The sequence below is a fragment of the Varanus komodoensis genome, unplaced genomic scaffold (assembly GCF_004798865.1).
Source record: "Varanus komodoensis strain SLA01 unplaced genomic scaffold, ASM479886v1 scaffold1, whole genome shotgun sequence".
Classification (NCBI taxonomy): domain Eukaryota; kingdom Metazoa; phylum Chordata; class Lepidosauria; order Squamata; family Varanidae; genus Varanus; species Varanus komodoensis.
This window is the reverse complement of record NW_025335268.1, coordinates 6,711,168-6,729,416: the sequence shown is the minus strand read 5'-3', so window position 1 is coordinate 6,729,416 and position 18,249 is coordinate 6,711,168. Positions and strand designations below refer to the sequence as shown.

General features: G+C 39.8%; 1 protein-coding gene across 1 annotated transcript in view; it reads left to right on the top strand.

Annotated features, from left to right (window-relative positions):
• NVL (nuclear VCP like) overlaps positions 1-18,249 on the top strand; it is a 65,894-nt gene that overhangs the window by 14,308 nt on the left and 33,337 nt on the right. Inside the window, exons 11-17 of the mRNA XM_044432972.1 lie at positions 5,104-5,221; positions 7,342-7,486; positions 9,673-9,943; positions 11,010-11,228; positions 12,815-12,919; positions 15,770-15,832; positions 16,447-16,566. Of these exons, the coding sequence (XP_044288907.1) occupies positions 5,104-5,221; positions 7,342-7,486; positions 9,673-9,943; positions 11,010-11,228; positions 12,815-12,919; positions 15,770-15,832; positions 16,447-16,566 (1,041 nt within the window). The remainder of the gene's footprint in view (positions 1-5,103; positions 5,222-7,341; positions 7,487-9,672; positions 9,944-11,009; positions 11,229-12,814; positions 12,920-15,769; positions 15,833-16,446; positions 16,567-18,249) is intronic.

Here is an 18,249-nt window from a genome sequence, read left to right as displayed (position 1 = left end):
TTTTCTTCAGTGCACAGATATGATCTAGATTTTACCCTTGCCCTATAAGATTTATGACTACGTTCCCAGTGCTCTTTCCTTTTTCTTGTCTTTCACATTTTAGCTTTCTAGATTTCTCAGCAGTAACAAATATGGCGAAAGAAATAAGCAAAGCCTTTATTAGCTTTGTTAGATTCTATCTTGTGTTACTTGGTACACTTACTGTGAATTTCTTGCAGTCAGTCCTAGTAATTCATGAAAAGCAGACCTGCTTCGCACAATCACTGAGACTTAAACAAGTCATCATGTGCTATTTAAGTTGCAATGCATGCCAGGAGCAGTTTGCTTAGTTACCTCCCTGTGCACATCTTACCGTGTTGTCTGAACCAGGGCAGCATGGCTTTCTCTACAGGTTATTTGAATAATCGGGGCAGTGGCTGTGCTGGTTGCAGATGCTGAGAGTTGTAGCCCATTGTTTCTGGAGGGCAGCAGCTTAGGGAAGGATGGATTAGGGGCTCTGTTTCCCACTTAGTAGTACATGAATAGCACCTACATGCTCACTACCACTCTTCCTTCACTCTCTCAAAACTGCCAGTGCTTTCTTACTGATCACAAGGCAGAGATATCTGTGGCTAAAATTGGTTTGCATTTTTCTTTTCAGTATGGAACTTCTAGCCTCATTCAGTTCTACGTGCCCCCCACCCCCCATGCTCATTGCATGCATACTCTTGTTAGTTAATCCAAATACAATCTGACAATGGGAAATTATTTCTAACCTTACACATATGAAACCACTGTGCTGATGTACATTTAGCTGCCAGTGTTGAACCAGTGATGATGATGCTTAACATTAAGTGTTGATAGTTTCATGATTTAGGTAGCATACTTGGAAGGGTGTAGTCCACATTGATTAGTCATGGTCATTCCTGGGCCCACTGTTCGTCAACATATTTATTAATGATTTTGATGAGGAAATACAAGGAAAGATAATTGGATTTGTAGTTGATAGAAATCTGGGTGGAACAGCAAAAACCCTAGAAGACAGAATGAAGATCCAGGGCAATCTTGATAAATTTGAACACCTGGCTGAAAGCAACAGAATGAGATTCAATAAGGACAAGTGCCAAGTTCTCCTAGGAAAAAGAAACCAAAGACATCAATACAAGATGGGGAATACGTGGCTCAACAGAATGGAAAAAGAAAAGGACCTTAGAGTTGTTGTGGACAACAGGCTAAATATGAGCCAACAATGTGATGCAGCTGCCAAAAGGGCAAATGCTATTTTGGGATGCATTAACAGAAGTATTACTTCCAAATCACAAGCAGTAGTAGTTCCTCTATACTCCTCACTAGTCTGACTTCACCTGGAATACTGTGTCCAGTTCTGGACACCAAGATTTAAGAAAGATGCAGGTAAATTAGAAGGGGTCTAGTGGAGGACAACAAAAATGATCCAGGGTTTAAAAACACTGCCCTATGAAGAGAGATTGAAAGAACTAGGCATGTTCAGCCTTGAGAAGAGAAGACTGAGGGGGGACATGATATCCCTCTATAAGTTCCTCAAAGGCTGTCTCTAAGAAGAAGGTCAAGATCATTTCTTGCTGATGCCTGAGTGTAGGACACGGAATAATCAATTCAAGTTGTGACAACCCAGATTCAGGCTGGACATCAGGAAAAGCTTCCTCACTGTCACAGCAATACAGCAGTGGAACCAGGTGCCTGGAGAGGTGGTAGGCTCTCTCACACTAGATGCATTCAAAAAGAAACTGGACAGCCATCTGAGTGGGATGGTGTAACGTAGTGTCCTGCAACAGCAGGGGGTTGGACTCGATGACCTTCATAGCCCCTTTCAACTCTACTATGATTCCATGATTGTCTTTTTGGTGAAAATATTGGGCAAATTCAATATTTCAAACACTGTATCTAGTATTTTTACATTATTGCTGCTATTTGCACGTACATAAGCAAAGACAGTATTTGTGGTATGGTATGGCAAAAATTATGTAATACAAGGAAGTACATATGTTGGTTACTTGAGTTATGAATGGGAAGAGGGAGGAAGGGGACATGTTCTGCTACTCAGAGTCATGTGGGCATATAGCCCATCTATTATGTTTCTGATTGATTGCATAGTTATATTCCCCAATAGCCAAAGCTGGGTGGTACACAATAATTTAAAGCAGTTTTTCATATTACATATCAAGTCATCTCCCACTTGTGGTGACCCTATGAATGAATAACATCTTGCCCTTGACAGCCCTGCCAAGCTCTTATATTTCAAGGCTGTGCCTTTCTTTATGGAGACCATCCATCTCATATTTGGTGGTCTTATGCCTTCAAGTTTCCCTAGCATGTTTGTCTTCTCCAGTGAGTTTGGCCTTCTCATGATGTTTCAAGTAAAGTTCTGGCTTGACTTGATCAAGGACTTATTTTTGTTCATACCTTTCTGTCAAGTCTAGAGTATTCGCGAAGCTCTTAGCACCATGTTTGAACACATCAATTTTCTTCCTGTAGTATTCTTCACTGTCCATGCCCTTTCATGCCCTTACATAGTGAGCAGGAATACAATTGTATGGATGATCTTGGCCTTGGTCTCCAGTGAAATGTCCTTGCACTTGAAGAACTTTTCTAGTTCCTTCACTGCTGCCTTTCTAAGACTTTGCTCATCATCCTATTTCTTGGTGGAAGACTCTACTCGAAGTAATGACTGAGCCAAGTTATACAAGATCATCTACAATTTCAATTTCTTCATTGCCTACCATAAAGTTGTGTGATTCTTCTGTAGTCTTGACGTTTGTTTTCTTAATAGTTGGTTGTAGTCCTGCTTTTGCATTTTCTCCTTTCACTTTGGTCAGGACTCCTTTCAATTCATTGCTGCTTTCACCAGTAAGATGGTGTCATTTGTATATCTACAATTACTGATGTGTCTTCTGCCAATTTTCATCCCTCTTTCCTCATAATTTCCTCTAATCCAGCTTTCGTATAGACAAACATTTATAGATTTTCTTGTCCGTTATACAGGTTACGTATCGGAATGATGAGGTGCTGAGGCATAGCCATTTTCTTTAGCACCATCCATTGCGTATCGTGAGCCACACACTCAAAGGCTTTGCTGTAGTCTGTAAGGCATAGATTGATCTTCTGAAATTCTTTGCTGCGGTCCAGTAGCCAACCTATATTTGCGATATGGTCTCAAGTGCCTCTTCCTTTTCAGAATCCAGCATTTCTCACTCCTTAGAGGGTTTAGTCTTTCTTGCAACACTTTAAGCATCACTTTGCTCACATGGGAAATGAGTGCAGTGATCTTTTACTTGCAACGCTATTGCATCTCCTTTTTTTGGAATTGGCGTATATACTGATCTTTTCCAGTCTGTAGGCTGTTTTTTTCTTTTTTCTCTTTTTGTTTACCACATTTGCTGGATTATTCTTGTTAGGATTTGGACCAATTCAGTCTCTGCAGCTTGACTAGTTCTATCTATTCTGATTGCTTTATTTCTATCAAGTGTTTACAGAGAAGCATTCAGTTTGCTTTCTAAAATTGCAGGCTCTTCCTCATAGGATTCCACTGTAAAAAGCAGTCTGTTACCTTTGTGTCTCTTTCATATATATTGTTTCTACCTTTTTGTTATTCTTTCCTGTTCAGCTAGTATATCCCTGTTTCTCTTTCAGCATTCCTAATGCACATTTGAATTTCCCTTTGATTTCCTGGATCTTCTGGAAGAGGTATCTTGCTTTACCTTTTTTGTTGTTCTATTTCTCTGCCATGGTCATTATAGTGGTTCTGTTTGTCTCTACACAATAGTGCTGAAAGGTTGCATTCAAGATTCTTACCATATTCCTGTTATCTTTTGCTTTTGCTTCTTGCTTGTCCTTAGCAATTCATTTAGGCCTTTCCTTTCTTGTTGTTGCAGGAATTGTCTTTTGTGTTTTTCTCTAATAATGTCATGGGCATGTTGTGAGCGAAGCCAGCTGGAGCCGGGGGTCAGACTAGATGGCCCGGGAGACCCCTTCTGACTCGCTATGTTTCTATGTTTCTGGTTTCGGTTAACAGTTCTTCTGGTTCATTATCAGTTAAGTTCAGTAATGCAAATCTTTTCTTTATGTGGACTTTAAATTCCTCAGGAAGGTTATTTACTTGTGCATTGGCACTATGTTTCTGTTAGTGATTGTTTTCAGCTTGATATTAAGATTTTTGATTTTTGATATTAAGAGTTCCTAGTCACTACCACGATCTATTCCTGGTGCTGTTTTGGCAGAGTGAATAAAGCTTCTCCGTCTGATACTTCCAATTGCATGGTTTGTTTTGTGTCTTTGTTGGTTATATGGTGATATCTGTGTATATGGTTTTTTGAAGCATATGTTTGCGATTAACAGATTGTTGTCCACAGGATTCTATGTCCTTTTCCTGCTCCATTTCTTACTCCTAAGCTAAATTCTTCCACATTTGATTCTGCTTTGTTTCCTATTTTTGCATTCCCATTACCTAGGATTATTGAGATGACTTGTTTTGGCATGTTGTCAATTTCATCTTGAACACCTGCACAAAAGTGTTCAAAATCTTCTTCAGCATCTGTTGTTAGAGCATAGACTTGAATGAGTATTATATTGATAAGTTTTCTGGGAAGTCTGTTTGATATAATTTGGTCAGACTTTGCATTATAATTCTTTAATGCTTGTGCTGCATCTAGCTGTGGTATTAGAGACATTCCATTTCTTCTGAGTTTATCATTTCAGGAATAAAAGATTTTGTGTTTGTCTGACTGAAAGTGTCCCATTCCAGTCCACCTTAGTTTGCTCACTCCAAGAACTGCGATGGTTAGCCATTCCATTTCTTTCTTTAGGATTTCCAGTTTGCAGCAGTTCAAATAGTTAAAATGCAATATACAGTTTAAAGCAGACTGAAACTGAGATGTGCATCTCCCATTTTCTTTAGTTGCATGCCTACGGTAAGGCTCCTATGCTGACCTTTCCTCAGTTTACAGAAGCCTCCAAAGCTGAGTAATACATATGTTCAAATGTAATTTTGATAAGTACTTTTTTCACATCATGACATGAAGAATGATAACATGTGGCGTGTTTGCAATATAAGTTCTGGTACTGATTCCCCTTTCCCTTGATTCCTAGGCCAATGCGCCATGCCTTCTCTTCATAGATGAGATCGATGCTATCACACCCAAGAGAGAAGTTGCCTCAAAGGACATGGAACGGAGAATTGTAGCCCAGCTTCTGACTTGCATGGATGGTCAGGGACTTTTTTGAACGTTAAATAATTTATCAGATTTCCTGTTGTTCATCAAATGCTAGCACTGATCCATTTGTTTTTAAGTGTCATATTCAGTTGAAATATTCTCTTACCACAAAAGTCCAAGTCCAAGATCTCTTTGTAGAGGAGCAAACTCCAGAGTGGGTTATTCATGTGTTACAGTCAAAGCATACACCTAAAGGTCTAGTGGCACTTTGAAGACAAACTGGTTTATGCTGGCAGGAGCTTTCATACTTGGCAGCTCCTTTTTTCATGCATAACTGCAGACATAGATTTAAATAGAAACTGTGGAGAGTGCAAACAGAAGAAAATTATGTTGTTAGTCTGAACGGTCTAGCAAGGCGAAAGGATGTGCTGAGTGTATCACAATGATTTGTGCTCTGCCAGTCAAACAAATACAAAATCCAATCAGCTTCTTTATGACTTACTGAAACTAGCAGCCACCTGTGATGAATAGGCATTATAAGAGACAATGTTTTCTGTACAACCTCAAATTCTTCCTTGACCAGTTCCAACAGGACAGGTTTTGTAGGGGTGGGGAAACAAGTAGCCCTTCAAATGTTAATGGAATTCCCATTATCCCTTACTACTGATGGCTGGCTAAAGCTGATGGATTTTTCAGTCTGCCAACAACTGGAAGGCCATTTGTTCCCCACCCCTACATGAGGAAGAAGATGAGCTTCCTGCCAAGTGATTGTTTCTTCCTGTGCTCCAGAAAGCACCTTCCAATTCTTGATTGCCTGTGGGACAAGTCATTTCCTAGGCAATTGACATCCCTTTGGTTTCTTCAGGGACAATTTGATATAGGATGGGCTCTGTATTTTTTTTATTCTGATCTGTTGCTTTTGCCTTTCAGACAAGATTAAGATGTAATATGGTGTAGCAATTAAGAGCCTATGCTGAACATCAGGAAGTTCTTGATTTTCAAATGGGATCTTCACCATAAAGCTGCTTTTAGCAAGCAATGTTTTCTCACACTTCCTAGTCTACAATACAGGAAATATTGCTCATATTCATGTCTTTGTAAATATTACCTATATACTGAATGTAAAAAACTTTGAACACTCAACGGTATTCTATCCATGCTGAGAAGTATAAGCTTGACAATGATAGATATAAGAACATATGAAGGGATGCTAAGCATCCACCTAGTTACTCTGCTCATACCCTGCTCAACTAGCTGCCACTAGGAAACCCACAAGTAGGACCCACAACCCTCCCACCCATTTTCCTAAGCAACCCTTGTACATTAGTATATTGCCTCCAATTCTGAAGATAATATATGGCCATCAGGACACGTAGGCATTGATAGCCTTCTCCTCCATGAATTTGTCCAGCTCTATTTTTAAAGCCTTCTAGCTTGGTGGCTTTCACTACAACTTGTGGAAGCAAGTTCCATAGTTTAACTATGTGCTGTGTGAAAAATTACTTCCTTTTATCTATTTAAATTACTTCCTGGTTGAATTTTCTGCCAGCCAGCTTCATGGAGTGACCCCAGGGTCTAGTATCATGGGAGAGCAAGAAAAAGTCTCCTTGCCAACTGCCAGCACACTGTGCATAATTTGGTACACCTCCATCATGTTTCCTCTTGCTAGCCTTTTTTCTAAGCTAAACAATCCCAGATTTTCCTCACAGTTCAATTGCTTCAGCTCCGTGATCATTTCAGTCACCCTTTACTGCACTTTTTTCAAATCTGCAATAACTTTTTTTAGATGCAGTGACCAGAACTGTACACAGCATTTTAAGTACAGCTACATTGTATATTATACTTTGTATAAGATATCATCTCAGCTGTTCTAGATTTTGGTGTTAGCTCTATTTTGGATCAGCATGGATTCCAAAGATCTTGTTTAGGCAGGTGTGGAAAGAAAGCATTTTCATTTGTTCTTCTGATCCTGCCCAATAGCATCCTTGTACATTCTACCATGGTTAAAAGAGAACTCTGGCATGTATGCCTTACACTGTAACAGCAGTAATAGCACATGTTGTCAGGCTTGACCGCTCTGTGTGTTTAGCATAAACAACGGTGCCCGATGACAAAGCACAGTCTCCTTCGTTAGGTGCTTGTGAGGCTGATGTTTCTTTCCCTCATTCCTCAGACTTGAATAATCTGGCTACAGCTGCTCAGGTCCTGGTGATTGGAGCTACCAACAGGCCAGATTCACTGGACCCAGCCCTGAGACGCGCAGGAAGATTTGACCAAGAGATTTGTTTGGGGATTCCAGATGAAGCAGCCAGAGAAAAGTCTGTCAGCTTTGTTTTTAATGTTCTTGTTTAATATCGTTTGAATTTTGGCTTCGCAGCTGCTGATCTAACATATTTAATAAGGGAAGCATAGGAGATATAGCATTTCTACTCTTGCAGTGCTGGAAGAAATCAGTATCAAAATTCTTCCCATTGCATAGTTTTGGAATATACCTATACTGTTCAACGCCAACATTAATAACTCCAGCTTGTGCAGTTGGTCAAAGTAAAATCAATAATAGAAAAGGAATGAAAGTGTTTTTATTCTGTGTTATAATTTCTCATGGTTTTGCTTCTTTAGATGCAATATTTTTTCTGCTGTCCTCTTACTATAGACATATAGTAGAACATGCAGTACTTAGCAGGTTTTCTTAGAAGTAAGTTCCAGTTTACCTTCCACTGAGAGTGTGACTACGTTTTCTCCACTGACTCCCATACAGATTTGCCAAATACAGAAATCAAATCTCCTAGAATTCTTCATGTACCTTCCATTAAATTGTTGGCCCACTCCAGTTGAGGTTTATCTGTGCATTCAGGATCTCCTAAAGGAATATGGTTTTGCAATAATATTGGCTCTTTTTAATTTGGTGAACATGGTCACTCAAAAACAACACATTTAAGGAGGCCTGCTGAATTTGTTTTGACTTGCAGAGTAATGTCCTTGAAAAACAGTGGTGGTGAATGTTTTTCAGCCTGAATGTGTTGTAGACACATGCACACGCTTATACTAGACATTCATACATAACACACATGTATTGCAAGCCTACTTGTTGTCTGGGTGATGGGAGGTAGAAGGTTGTACGTTGGTTGGGGAGGTTTTATGGATTTTTCCACCCCTGTTATAAAGGATGCGAACATATTTTATTAATTCATTTGTTTTTAAACTGCTCTATGTCAAAGGTTTTTTAAAGCTATTTGTCAGATCTGTGCTCTTTCTTTTCCTTCCTTCCTTCCTTCTTTTGTTCTCTGATGGAAATAAACATAAATCTCATGACTGGGCAGTAAGTGGAGAGGAAATGTGTGCTACGCTTATCCTCCAAATACTTTCCAACCATGAAAACTGAATAGATATCTCTGCCCAAAACAATGCACAAGTTTCCCAGAGAGCTTAAAAACAAAATTCCGTGGAGATAGCTGAACAGGACAGATCCTCAGCATGGCCCCATTCACTCAGTTCTATTCAACCGCCTTCACCAGGATTTCTTGACAGCTGTCAGTAAGCCACAGTAACAGTTCCAAAACAGAGCCATGGATGGGGGGCAGCCTTATAATCTCTTCTTTGTGGAGTAGCAAGGGACCTGGGGAAGTGGGGAAATGGTGGGGAGAGTAATGACATGTCAGTTCAGCATGGAAATTAGAGGATTTTATTGCTAAGGGGAAGATCTTAAGCCCATTCACTTTTGGTCCACCTACGTTTTGTCTTTCCAATTGATAACTTACGAAATAAGTGACTGTCATCTGTTCACAAACATGCATTGTCACCTCAGTCCCTTCATTTTTGTCAGATGAAACTGATGTGGGCATAGACCAGGCAAGGCTGTTTTATGATGGTGTGGCAGTGCAGTTCTGGAACTGTAACACACCAACCCAAAACAACAACAGCGTTACATTTTTGGGGACAGGGAACTTTTTTAACTGGTGTGGGGAAGGGGAAGCCCAACCACAGTGTCAAATGTAAAGGAGTTGAGTTTGGAGTGCGGAAGTTTGCTGGTTCTGCCAGAAAGATCACTGGAGGCCAGCTAAAGAGGAAGGAGAGGGGGGCCAACCCACAGTGAGCCCAGCTGTTTGTCAGGCACACTGTGGATTGTTCTCTTATCTACTCACACAGCATAATTTACTGACAGGGAGGGTTATCATGCAAACTTGCCCACTGACTTTGAGCATATTATTTATTTTATTTTATTTATTTATTAAAACGTTTATATGCCGCCCAATTCGCCGAAGCCTCGGGGCGGCTCACAACATGAAGTAAAATACAAAAATAACAATATAAAATAAATAACAATATTATATCATGTTTTGCAAGAGCAGAATAATTCTCTGTTTAATTATCATCTGGGTTGCTTTCTCCATTGCACAATCTTACCCCATTCTGCTTTTAGCTTAAAAGATGAGAATCTGGGTGGAAGAGAGGTTGATAAAAATAAAGACTGTCACAATGCCTTCCTTTGTTGTCTCTTCATCAGAATTCTGAAGACTCTGTGTCGAAAACTTAGACTCCGCGAATCTTTTGACTTTGGCTACTTGGCTCGTATGACGCCAGGCTATGTCGGAGCTGATCTTATGGCACTCTGCCGAGAGGCAGCCATGTGCTCTGTGAATAGAGTCCTTGTTCAGCTGGATGGGAAGAAACCTGAAGTCATGAGAAGTGAAGAAGGAGTATGTGGCAAAGATAAGGAAAGAAGTGTGGAAGAGCTTGCAAAAAGGAACGCTGAAAAGCCAGATCTTCCCACTAAAGTATATATTCCTTCAACTGTAATCTACCATAACTTTTTAATAAAATATTTCCCAATTTTACTATATCAAAGAAGTTATTTGTATTGGACCAGCACTGTAGGCACAGGGAAAAAGAAAAACAACCCCCAATAGTAAGCTGATACTTCTATCAAGACGAGCTAAAATATGACAAATACTAAGCAAACCTTTGAGTTCTCTAGAGTTCATTTTCAGGCATGTTGTGGGGAGGGGAACCATCTCTGCTGCCCTGAATTCCTTGGACAAAAGATGGGATAAAATGTAATAATTAGTTAATTTGAAATACAGGGCAGGGTGTTTCAAAGTCAGTGATATCCTAGAAGTACAGAAGCTGTTATGCAGATTTGCTTAGGTTAGCTGCTTCTAGGTGAAAAGAAAATTTCAAGTTATACCCAGTGCTGCTCCTAATGTGAAGATACTACAGCTCTCTTAACAAAAAAGTTATAATGCCAACAGTAGTATGGATCTGCATTGACACCAGTTCGAGCACATTTATCCCTCACAGCTGAGAGAGCTGAAGTTATGAAAAGCATGGTGATTCTTAGATTAAAGAAGATTTTTTTCTGAAACTACATCTGCATTATTTTTTGTACAGGAGTAACATCTTGACTCAGGCAGCAAGGATACAGTGCCTTGCTGAAATATTCAACCCCTCTTTGACTTTTCCACATTTTGTTGTGTTATAACCTAGAACCGAATTTTTTTTTAACCTATTTAATTTTTTTTAACCTATTGTGAATCCACCAATCATTGAACCAGCTGCCTTTAACCAGCTTGCTAACTAAAATATTTATGAGCACCTGATCACATGCTTTGTTGAAGCATGTGTTGTCATGCTAAATTCATAGCACTTCCAGAACTCATTAAGCTAATAAGTATTCAACAGTGGATGAGGTCGGGATAAGATTAAGGGATTTATTGAGAAATATTTGCTGTTTTCTGCTATAAATATTAGTGTATATGTGCTGTAATTGAATGCTTCTCATTCCCCCCCCCCTTAAGCACTAGTCTGACCCATTTGTGTATTGTTTATCTCCTACTTATGTAGGCTGAATTGCAAAGACTGCTCAGCTTGCTAAAGGAACCAGACCCACTGAAGGAGGAGCATCTGGAAAAGCTTTGGATCGAGCTGAATGATTTCACTGCAGCCCTCTCTACAGTGCAACCTTCAGCCAAAAGGGAAGGCTTTGTCACAATCCCAGATGTGACATGGGCAGATATAGGAGCCCTGGAAGACATTCGGGAGGAGCTCACCATGGCAATATTGGTATGGATAGACACTATATTTTAGAAAATCCTCCCATGTAGGTACAAAACTGCATACCTTCCAAAGGTTAAGCTGTGTGATGCTGCCAAATATTCTGAACCCAGCACATTATTTGGTTTTTCCTTGGAAGCAAAAGGTCATAAGATGTGCAAGCTTTTTAGTTTTCCAGCATTCTTTATCAGACAAACTGGGACTTTATTGTCTAAAGGCACATATTGTCTACTATTCCATTTTATTTATTCATATCCTACCTTTTTCCTTCAAGGAACTCAAGCAGACTTACATAATCCTCCTCTCAATCTTATCCCCACAACAGCTTGTGAGGTAGGTTAGGCTGAAGGTCACCCAGTGAGCTTTCTGGCCAAGTGGGAACTAGAACCCAGATCTCCTGGAAACCCAGTCCAACACTTTCACCACTACACTAGAGCTATCCAATTTGGCTTCTACTTACTTTTTGAACCTAATGTGCCATTTCAATTATCTCCAGACATTTTGTGATGGTACCCAGGACAGTTTCTCAAACTGCTGAACATGCTAAGGCCGCAAATTTTTGCTGAACATGTCTGGCTCCCTTTTCCTATTTCCATATAATGAACTGTAATTTTAATCTAAAGTTGGAGACAGTTCTTTTTTTACTTTCAAAAATTGAGAAATAAACCATTGTTTTATTTTTCATCGATGCAGCCCTGGAGATAGTGCAAAGTGAAACCTGAAAGCATCAGAACTCCTGGAAGCCCCTAATTTGGATGTTGGGAACCTCCTACGTTTTATCTTAAAACTGTGACTAAAGGCAGCCTTTGTGGCTTCAACATCAGCTGCTTTCCTCCACACACTTTTTTCTGTTTTTTACCATTTTGCCAGAAGAACTAGAAAAGCATCTATGCTGTTTGGTGACCTTTGAATTAGCTTGATAAAAGCACTGCCCTAATGCAGTTTTTGTAATTGAGCATATGTCTAGGGAAAGGAAGCAGTGCTTGAAAAGGGTAGCTCAGGGGGTTTCCAAGTAACTATTTCTGTCCGAATAACGGAATTATTTTATCAAATACATTTGTTTCATCCCCTTTCTCATTGCAGGGATCAATGGTAGAGAGGCTTGAGCACAACTATATTGAGAAAGAAGGAGCTAGTCCTAAGAGGAGCTGAAAGGGCTCTTATGGGAGATGTGGGTGGAGGTAAATGCAGAGATGCTCAGTAGGTAATATCTAAACACCATTTCTTTTTTCTTTTTTGGTTGGAGCACTTATTTTAATATTAGAAGGCTAGCTGTGTTGGCGTATTGTAGACCTAACACTGCATCCTATAGTTTTGTCATGCTGAGACCTACCTCAGTAATCTCATGCATTTCAGAGAACCAGCAATGGCCAGGGAAGCTTGCTTTTTGGTTCTCAGAAAAAGACCATCAGAACTGACACCTCTCATTTGAGAATGAAATGATTGCTGTGGTTTCTTTTTCCCTCTTTTCATTGAGCAAGTCCTTTTGTGTCTCTTCCAGTTTTCTTCATCTCTATCTAATAAATATGCTAATGGTTATAGAAAACCAGTTATTTTTCAAGCTTCATTGAAATCTTTTACTTGTTCTGTTACAGGCTCCTGTGAGGAATCCTGAGCAATTCAGAGCCCTTGGCCTCACAGCTCCAGCCGGTGTGCTGCTTGCTGGTCCTCCTGGCTGTGGCAAAACTTTGCTTGCTAAGGTAGGGTAAGATGCTGTGTCTTACTTATTTATCTTACCACTGCCCTGAGGCACTGTAAAGGGTGTGGTGCAATACATACATACACACATAATTTTGGCTGTTTCCAGGCCCAATACAGGACTTGCCTTTCAGGTGCTAAGCAGCTTATAAATTAAGCAGCAAGAGTGCCACTCCCAGTAGGATCAGCCTACCCACTAATTAAAATAATTGGGGAAGCTTTTCTCAGAGTCTCTTCAGTAGGAGAAATCCATCAGGAAGGCACAAAACAGATGGCCTTCCCTGGGATGACACTCCATCCCTGGAATGCTCTTCAAAGAGAGGTGCTAAATCTAACCAAAAGTCTGTGGGGTCCACCATTCTTTTCACATGATGGCCAGCTGGGTACCTATGGGAAGACCACAATAGGAAACGAATTTAAAAGCACACTCCACCACATGTTCTCTGGCAACTGGCATGCAGAGACATGAGACATACCGCCCCTGGCATTGGAAGTCACGTATCTTCCATTGCGACTAATAACCTCTATTAAGTTGCCTGATTAAATTGTCCCGCTCACCTTGGTGATTATTGCTGCATCTTAAAATAGTGAATTCCATTATTTGACTATGTGCTGCATGGAGATGTACTTTTGTTTTATCTGTCTTGAATCTCCATCCATTCCGTTCCATTAGATGAGCCCAGCTATGAGAGCAGAAGTAAGAGGGAAATAGAGTGGAAAAAGTGTACAGAGAGAAGTTTTTCTCCTTTACTTGCCTTTTTTCTAAATGTAAAGGCTCCAAACATGCCAATGCTATACTCCAGGTTAAAGTACTTTTCATTTCCCCATGCAAATAGTTGATGAATGATTTACCCTTAGATTTATTATTTTATATTTTTTGTGTTTAATTGCATTGTTGATGTCTGTTTTTTATCTTTGCACTTTACCACTGTTGTGGGTGAAAAATGATGTAGAAAAAATATAAATAAAGTATTTTAAGGATCATAGTAACTCTGCTTGTGATGAGAGGGATAGATATTAAAGATGGTTTCTCTATTGTGTGCTTGCTGTGACACATGGATCAGTACCAGCCTCAGACACTTTTACTGTGCCTTTGACTACTTAGTATGAACTGTGATGCACATCCTGTGTACTGAGATGCCTTTCTCTAGGATTTGAGTATCCTGACCTGTTTTTCTAAAAGTAACCCATGGTTTCTTTAACCCATGGGTTGTGGGATCCCATGTTGTCATGGTATGTGAACCCAGGCACTCTTGACAAACCATGGATTGATAACCACAAATAGCGAATAAAGAGAACCTGTGGGTTCTCCTATGGTTGTGAACTGTGGGTTATTTAAGCTGAAAGCTGTCTCTACATTTGAATCCAAAAGTGTGGGTTCTTCTGCTGGGCTGCCATGCCAGCAGGCAAGAATGGTAAATACAACTCAGTTACTCTAGTTGCCATTACTAAGAATTGCAAAGGCATTTGGAGTACAGGGAGGGTGTTGCCAAAGAATGAGGAAAACAGGTCCAGAGATTTAGAAAATAAACTGCAATTTGTTCAGTTGTCTGCCAGAGAGAAGCTAGGTAGGGCAGCAAAGCATAGGTCAACAAAGTGCTAAATAAACCATGTGATCAGGAAAACCACAGTGTTGCTATGAAGTAAGTTGTGGACTCTCCTATCACAGCTGTGGTGATGGCCACTAACTTAGATGGATTTAAAAGGAATTGGACACATTCATGGAGGAAGAGTCTGTTGTTGGCCATGATGGTTCTATCACGTCTTTAAGTTTGGAGATTCTCTTCCCCTGCACTTGCATCTCACATTGTGTGACCTAATGAAATCAGTTGGCAGGAGTTTCAGGATAAACAAAAGAAAGTCCATCTTGACATAATGTATAATAAACTTGTTGAATTTGCTGCTATGGGTTCGATTATTACCTTTGAAATGTGTCTTTTGGCATTCAAGAAATTACCAGTTAAAATAAATTATTATTACCTTATAAATAACAATCCAGTTTAAAATTGATAGGTGTCTCCTGCCTTTATGTTTGGGAATTTGTGTGACCATTGCAATTATGCAATGTTCTGTCATTAATATTACCTTGAAAATGTATAGTTAATTAACATTCTGGATATGTGGGTGATGGAGAACTGATGCCTGAACATTCAATTTTTTCAGCTGGGGCCATGCTCTCAGCTCCACTGTCAACTTAGGTACTGCATGTGGCACATAAGATGGTACATGTTTCACAGAAGAAATACCCACTTTGTGAAGTTTCTTCCCCTGGTTGAATGTCTCTCCTCCTCCTGCCCCATCTGCCCTGTTTTCAGGTGCTAGGTGAAGATGGTGCTGTTGCAATATGTGTGAGTGCTAATTGACCATAACTTTGATCTTCTTATAGGGGTTTATTTATGGCTAGGGAAATAATCTCTTTGGATAGGATGATTATTATTATTTTTATACTATTCCGTAGCCAAAGCTGTCTCTGTTGCTGTTTCTATATTTATTTGTATTGAAATGATATCGAAGTGTGAAAGGACATGTGTGTTATACATAGAAGGTCCAAGATTCAATTATCTGGCATCTCAAGGGAAGACTAGGGAAGACTCAGGTCTGAATGCTTGGGCAGCTGCTGGCGGTCCTTGCTAGCAATACTAGATAAACCAAGGGTCTTAATTAAGTCTTCATCCTATGCTGTTTCGGTGAGGGTGGGGTTTTTATTAATTTTTAGAGCAGGTGCATTGCTACCTTGAGGGTCTTCATAGTTTGGAAGGAATCAGTTATTAGAAAAACATAGATTACACTGTAAATATAAATTTAATTTTAAAAAGTAATATGAACTAGTTATACCTTTTACTTTTTTCTAGGCTGTGGCAAATGAGTCTGGACTGAACTTCATTTCAGTGAAAGGCCCAGAATTGTTGAACATGGTGAGTTTTGTTAGTAGTAGCATAGTTGCCACTAACTGGTCAGTTTAAGCTTTGGAAGCTATTGTGTGTATAAGATGAATACTGGATTGTGTTATAATGTAAACGGTTTAACTTTGTGACTTTTTAAGATTGTCAATAAAAAATGAGTTCTCAGCAATTATGAAAAGCCTTCGAAGTGTATAATTTGTGTCACAAATTGCATACTATGCATTTCATGACTATGCATTCTATAAAAAGCTTGCTTATTAGAGCTGGTTTACTAGGGCGGGAAATGACAGATTAAATTTAGTTCTTTTCTGACCTAGTTCCATGAACTTTCAAAATTATTTATTAGTGGTACTTATATTAATATTTGCTAAGAAGTGACATATTAATTATACTAATGCTGATATTTTAGTAATATCTTAACTGCTTAATATACTAAAATTTCTAAGATGGATTTTTTTAATGTGGGGTTTAAGGTTTAGAAGATGAAAGTGAATCTAAAGAACCTGTGGTAAGATCATGAGCCAGTCCAAATGATCTAGCTTTATTATGCTTATCTATGAAAGTAGAGATTATACAACCCCCCCCCCACTTACTTGACTTGCTTGTTTTTCCCTCCCCTTTTTCAGTATGTAGGGGAAAGTGAGCGTGCTGTACGCCAGGTTTTCCAACGTGCAAGAAATTCAGCACCTTGTGTCATATTCTTTGACGAAATTGATGCTTTATGTCCTCGAAGATCAGACCGTGAGGTGAGCCTATATTCACTTCATCTAGTCATTTAGGTTTAGTATAATAATAGGGGATGTGTGTATGAATGCATTTTGTCAGTTTTATTTGTTTTCAGAATGCTCTACAAAGTAAGTTATTGTCCCCATTTTACAGCTGGGAAACTAAGGAAGAAAAACAATGACTTGATCAAAGTTCTCCAGTTAGTCCCTTGCATAATTGATCTTGAACCCATACCTTCTGGATCCAAATCCACCAGTCTCTTCACTGTACCACACTGGTTCGTGTATTCTCTGCTTTAAGGCTTAAACTCATATTTGGAGAAGTGGAGTTAAATGTTGACTATCTAAGGGACACTACACTGGATGAATTATAATCTGAAAAGTTCATATTGAGTGACTAAAGAGCTACTGTGTGATACAGACCAGTATAAATTTTTATGGTGAAGAGATAAAGGAAAGAAGCTGTCTTTAAACACTTGGACCATCAGCATCAATATTTTCAGCCCTAATCTCAGGGAATCTCTGGCAATTGGACGTACTGTAGATCAATTCTACATGCCTCATTCAAGCAAACTAGATGTTCTTACATTTGATCCACCATACCACCAAAAATAGAAGTAGTGCTATTTATGCTGTAGCTAACTGTAAAAAATAGGATTTGAAGGAAGTATATTATTTCTCCTGTGAAAATGGACTGTGACAAAGGCGTCTTAATTGGGCCTGGTTGGGCCTGACTTTCATGGTCAGGAAAATCTAGGTGAGTCATGGCTTCCCATTGGTTTCAGGGAGAAGAAAAACAACATTGTAGGCAAAGTGGTGTTTATCCCATGTTGATTATCTTCATGACAGGGTATATTTTGTTCCTTCACAAAGATTTTATGTGCTTGCTTGTTTGAGGTCTGATCCCTTCAGAACCATCCCTGGCACAGACTCTCCTTCTGCCTGAGGCAGGAGTGAACAATCGCTGTCAAGGTGTGCTCTTCCCTCTGCATTGTGCCCTCTTCCTGCATCAGCCCCCCCCCCCCACACTTTGCTGCTGCCACTGTGCCAGCTCTGTGTAGGGCGCATGGTCAGAAGTGGCTGCGGAACTCCTGCAGGAGCCCTGCAGCCATTTCTTCGAGGTCCCAGCATTCTGTAAAGTTGATGCATTGGTAGCCAGATAGAAAGGCAGATAGAAGAATGGTGGATGCTTTTGAGTTGCGGTGCTGGAGATGACTGATGCACTTCCCATGGTCTGCCAAAAAAAAGAAGTCCTAGACAAAGAGGACTCACTAAATATATCATTTGAAGCCAAGATCAACAAACAAAGACTGCCATACTTTGGCCATGGCATGAGAGCTGACTCACTCGAAAAATCAATCATGCTGGGAGTGATCAGTGGAAAAAGAAGAAGGGGCCACCCCAGCACTCTTTAGCTGGACATCATGAAGAAACACACTGTGATGGACATGGCGGTCTTGAAGGAAGCCGTGAAAGACAGAGAGGCATGATGAGCAATGATCTATAGAGTGGCCAAGGGTCGGACACAACTGAATGCTTGATGAAGATGGCATATCACTAAGAAGCTGAGCTGAGATCAGCGGTGAATTGATTGCTGAAGGGCAAGGAAGAGGCAGAAGCAGGGTTGTAAAACCGGAGTTGAATTGGCAGTGCTTTGAAGCAAGTGTTTGTGCCATGTTTACTTAGCAAAGTCTTTATCTCACA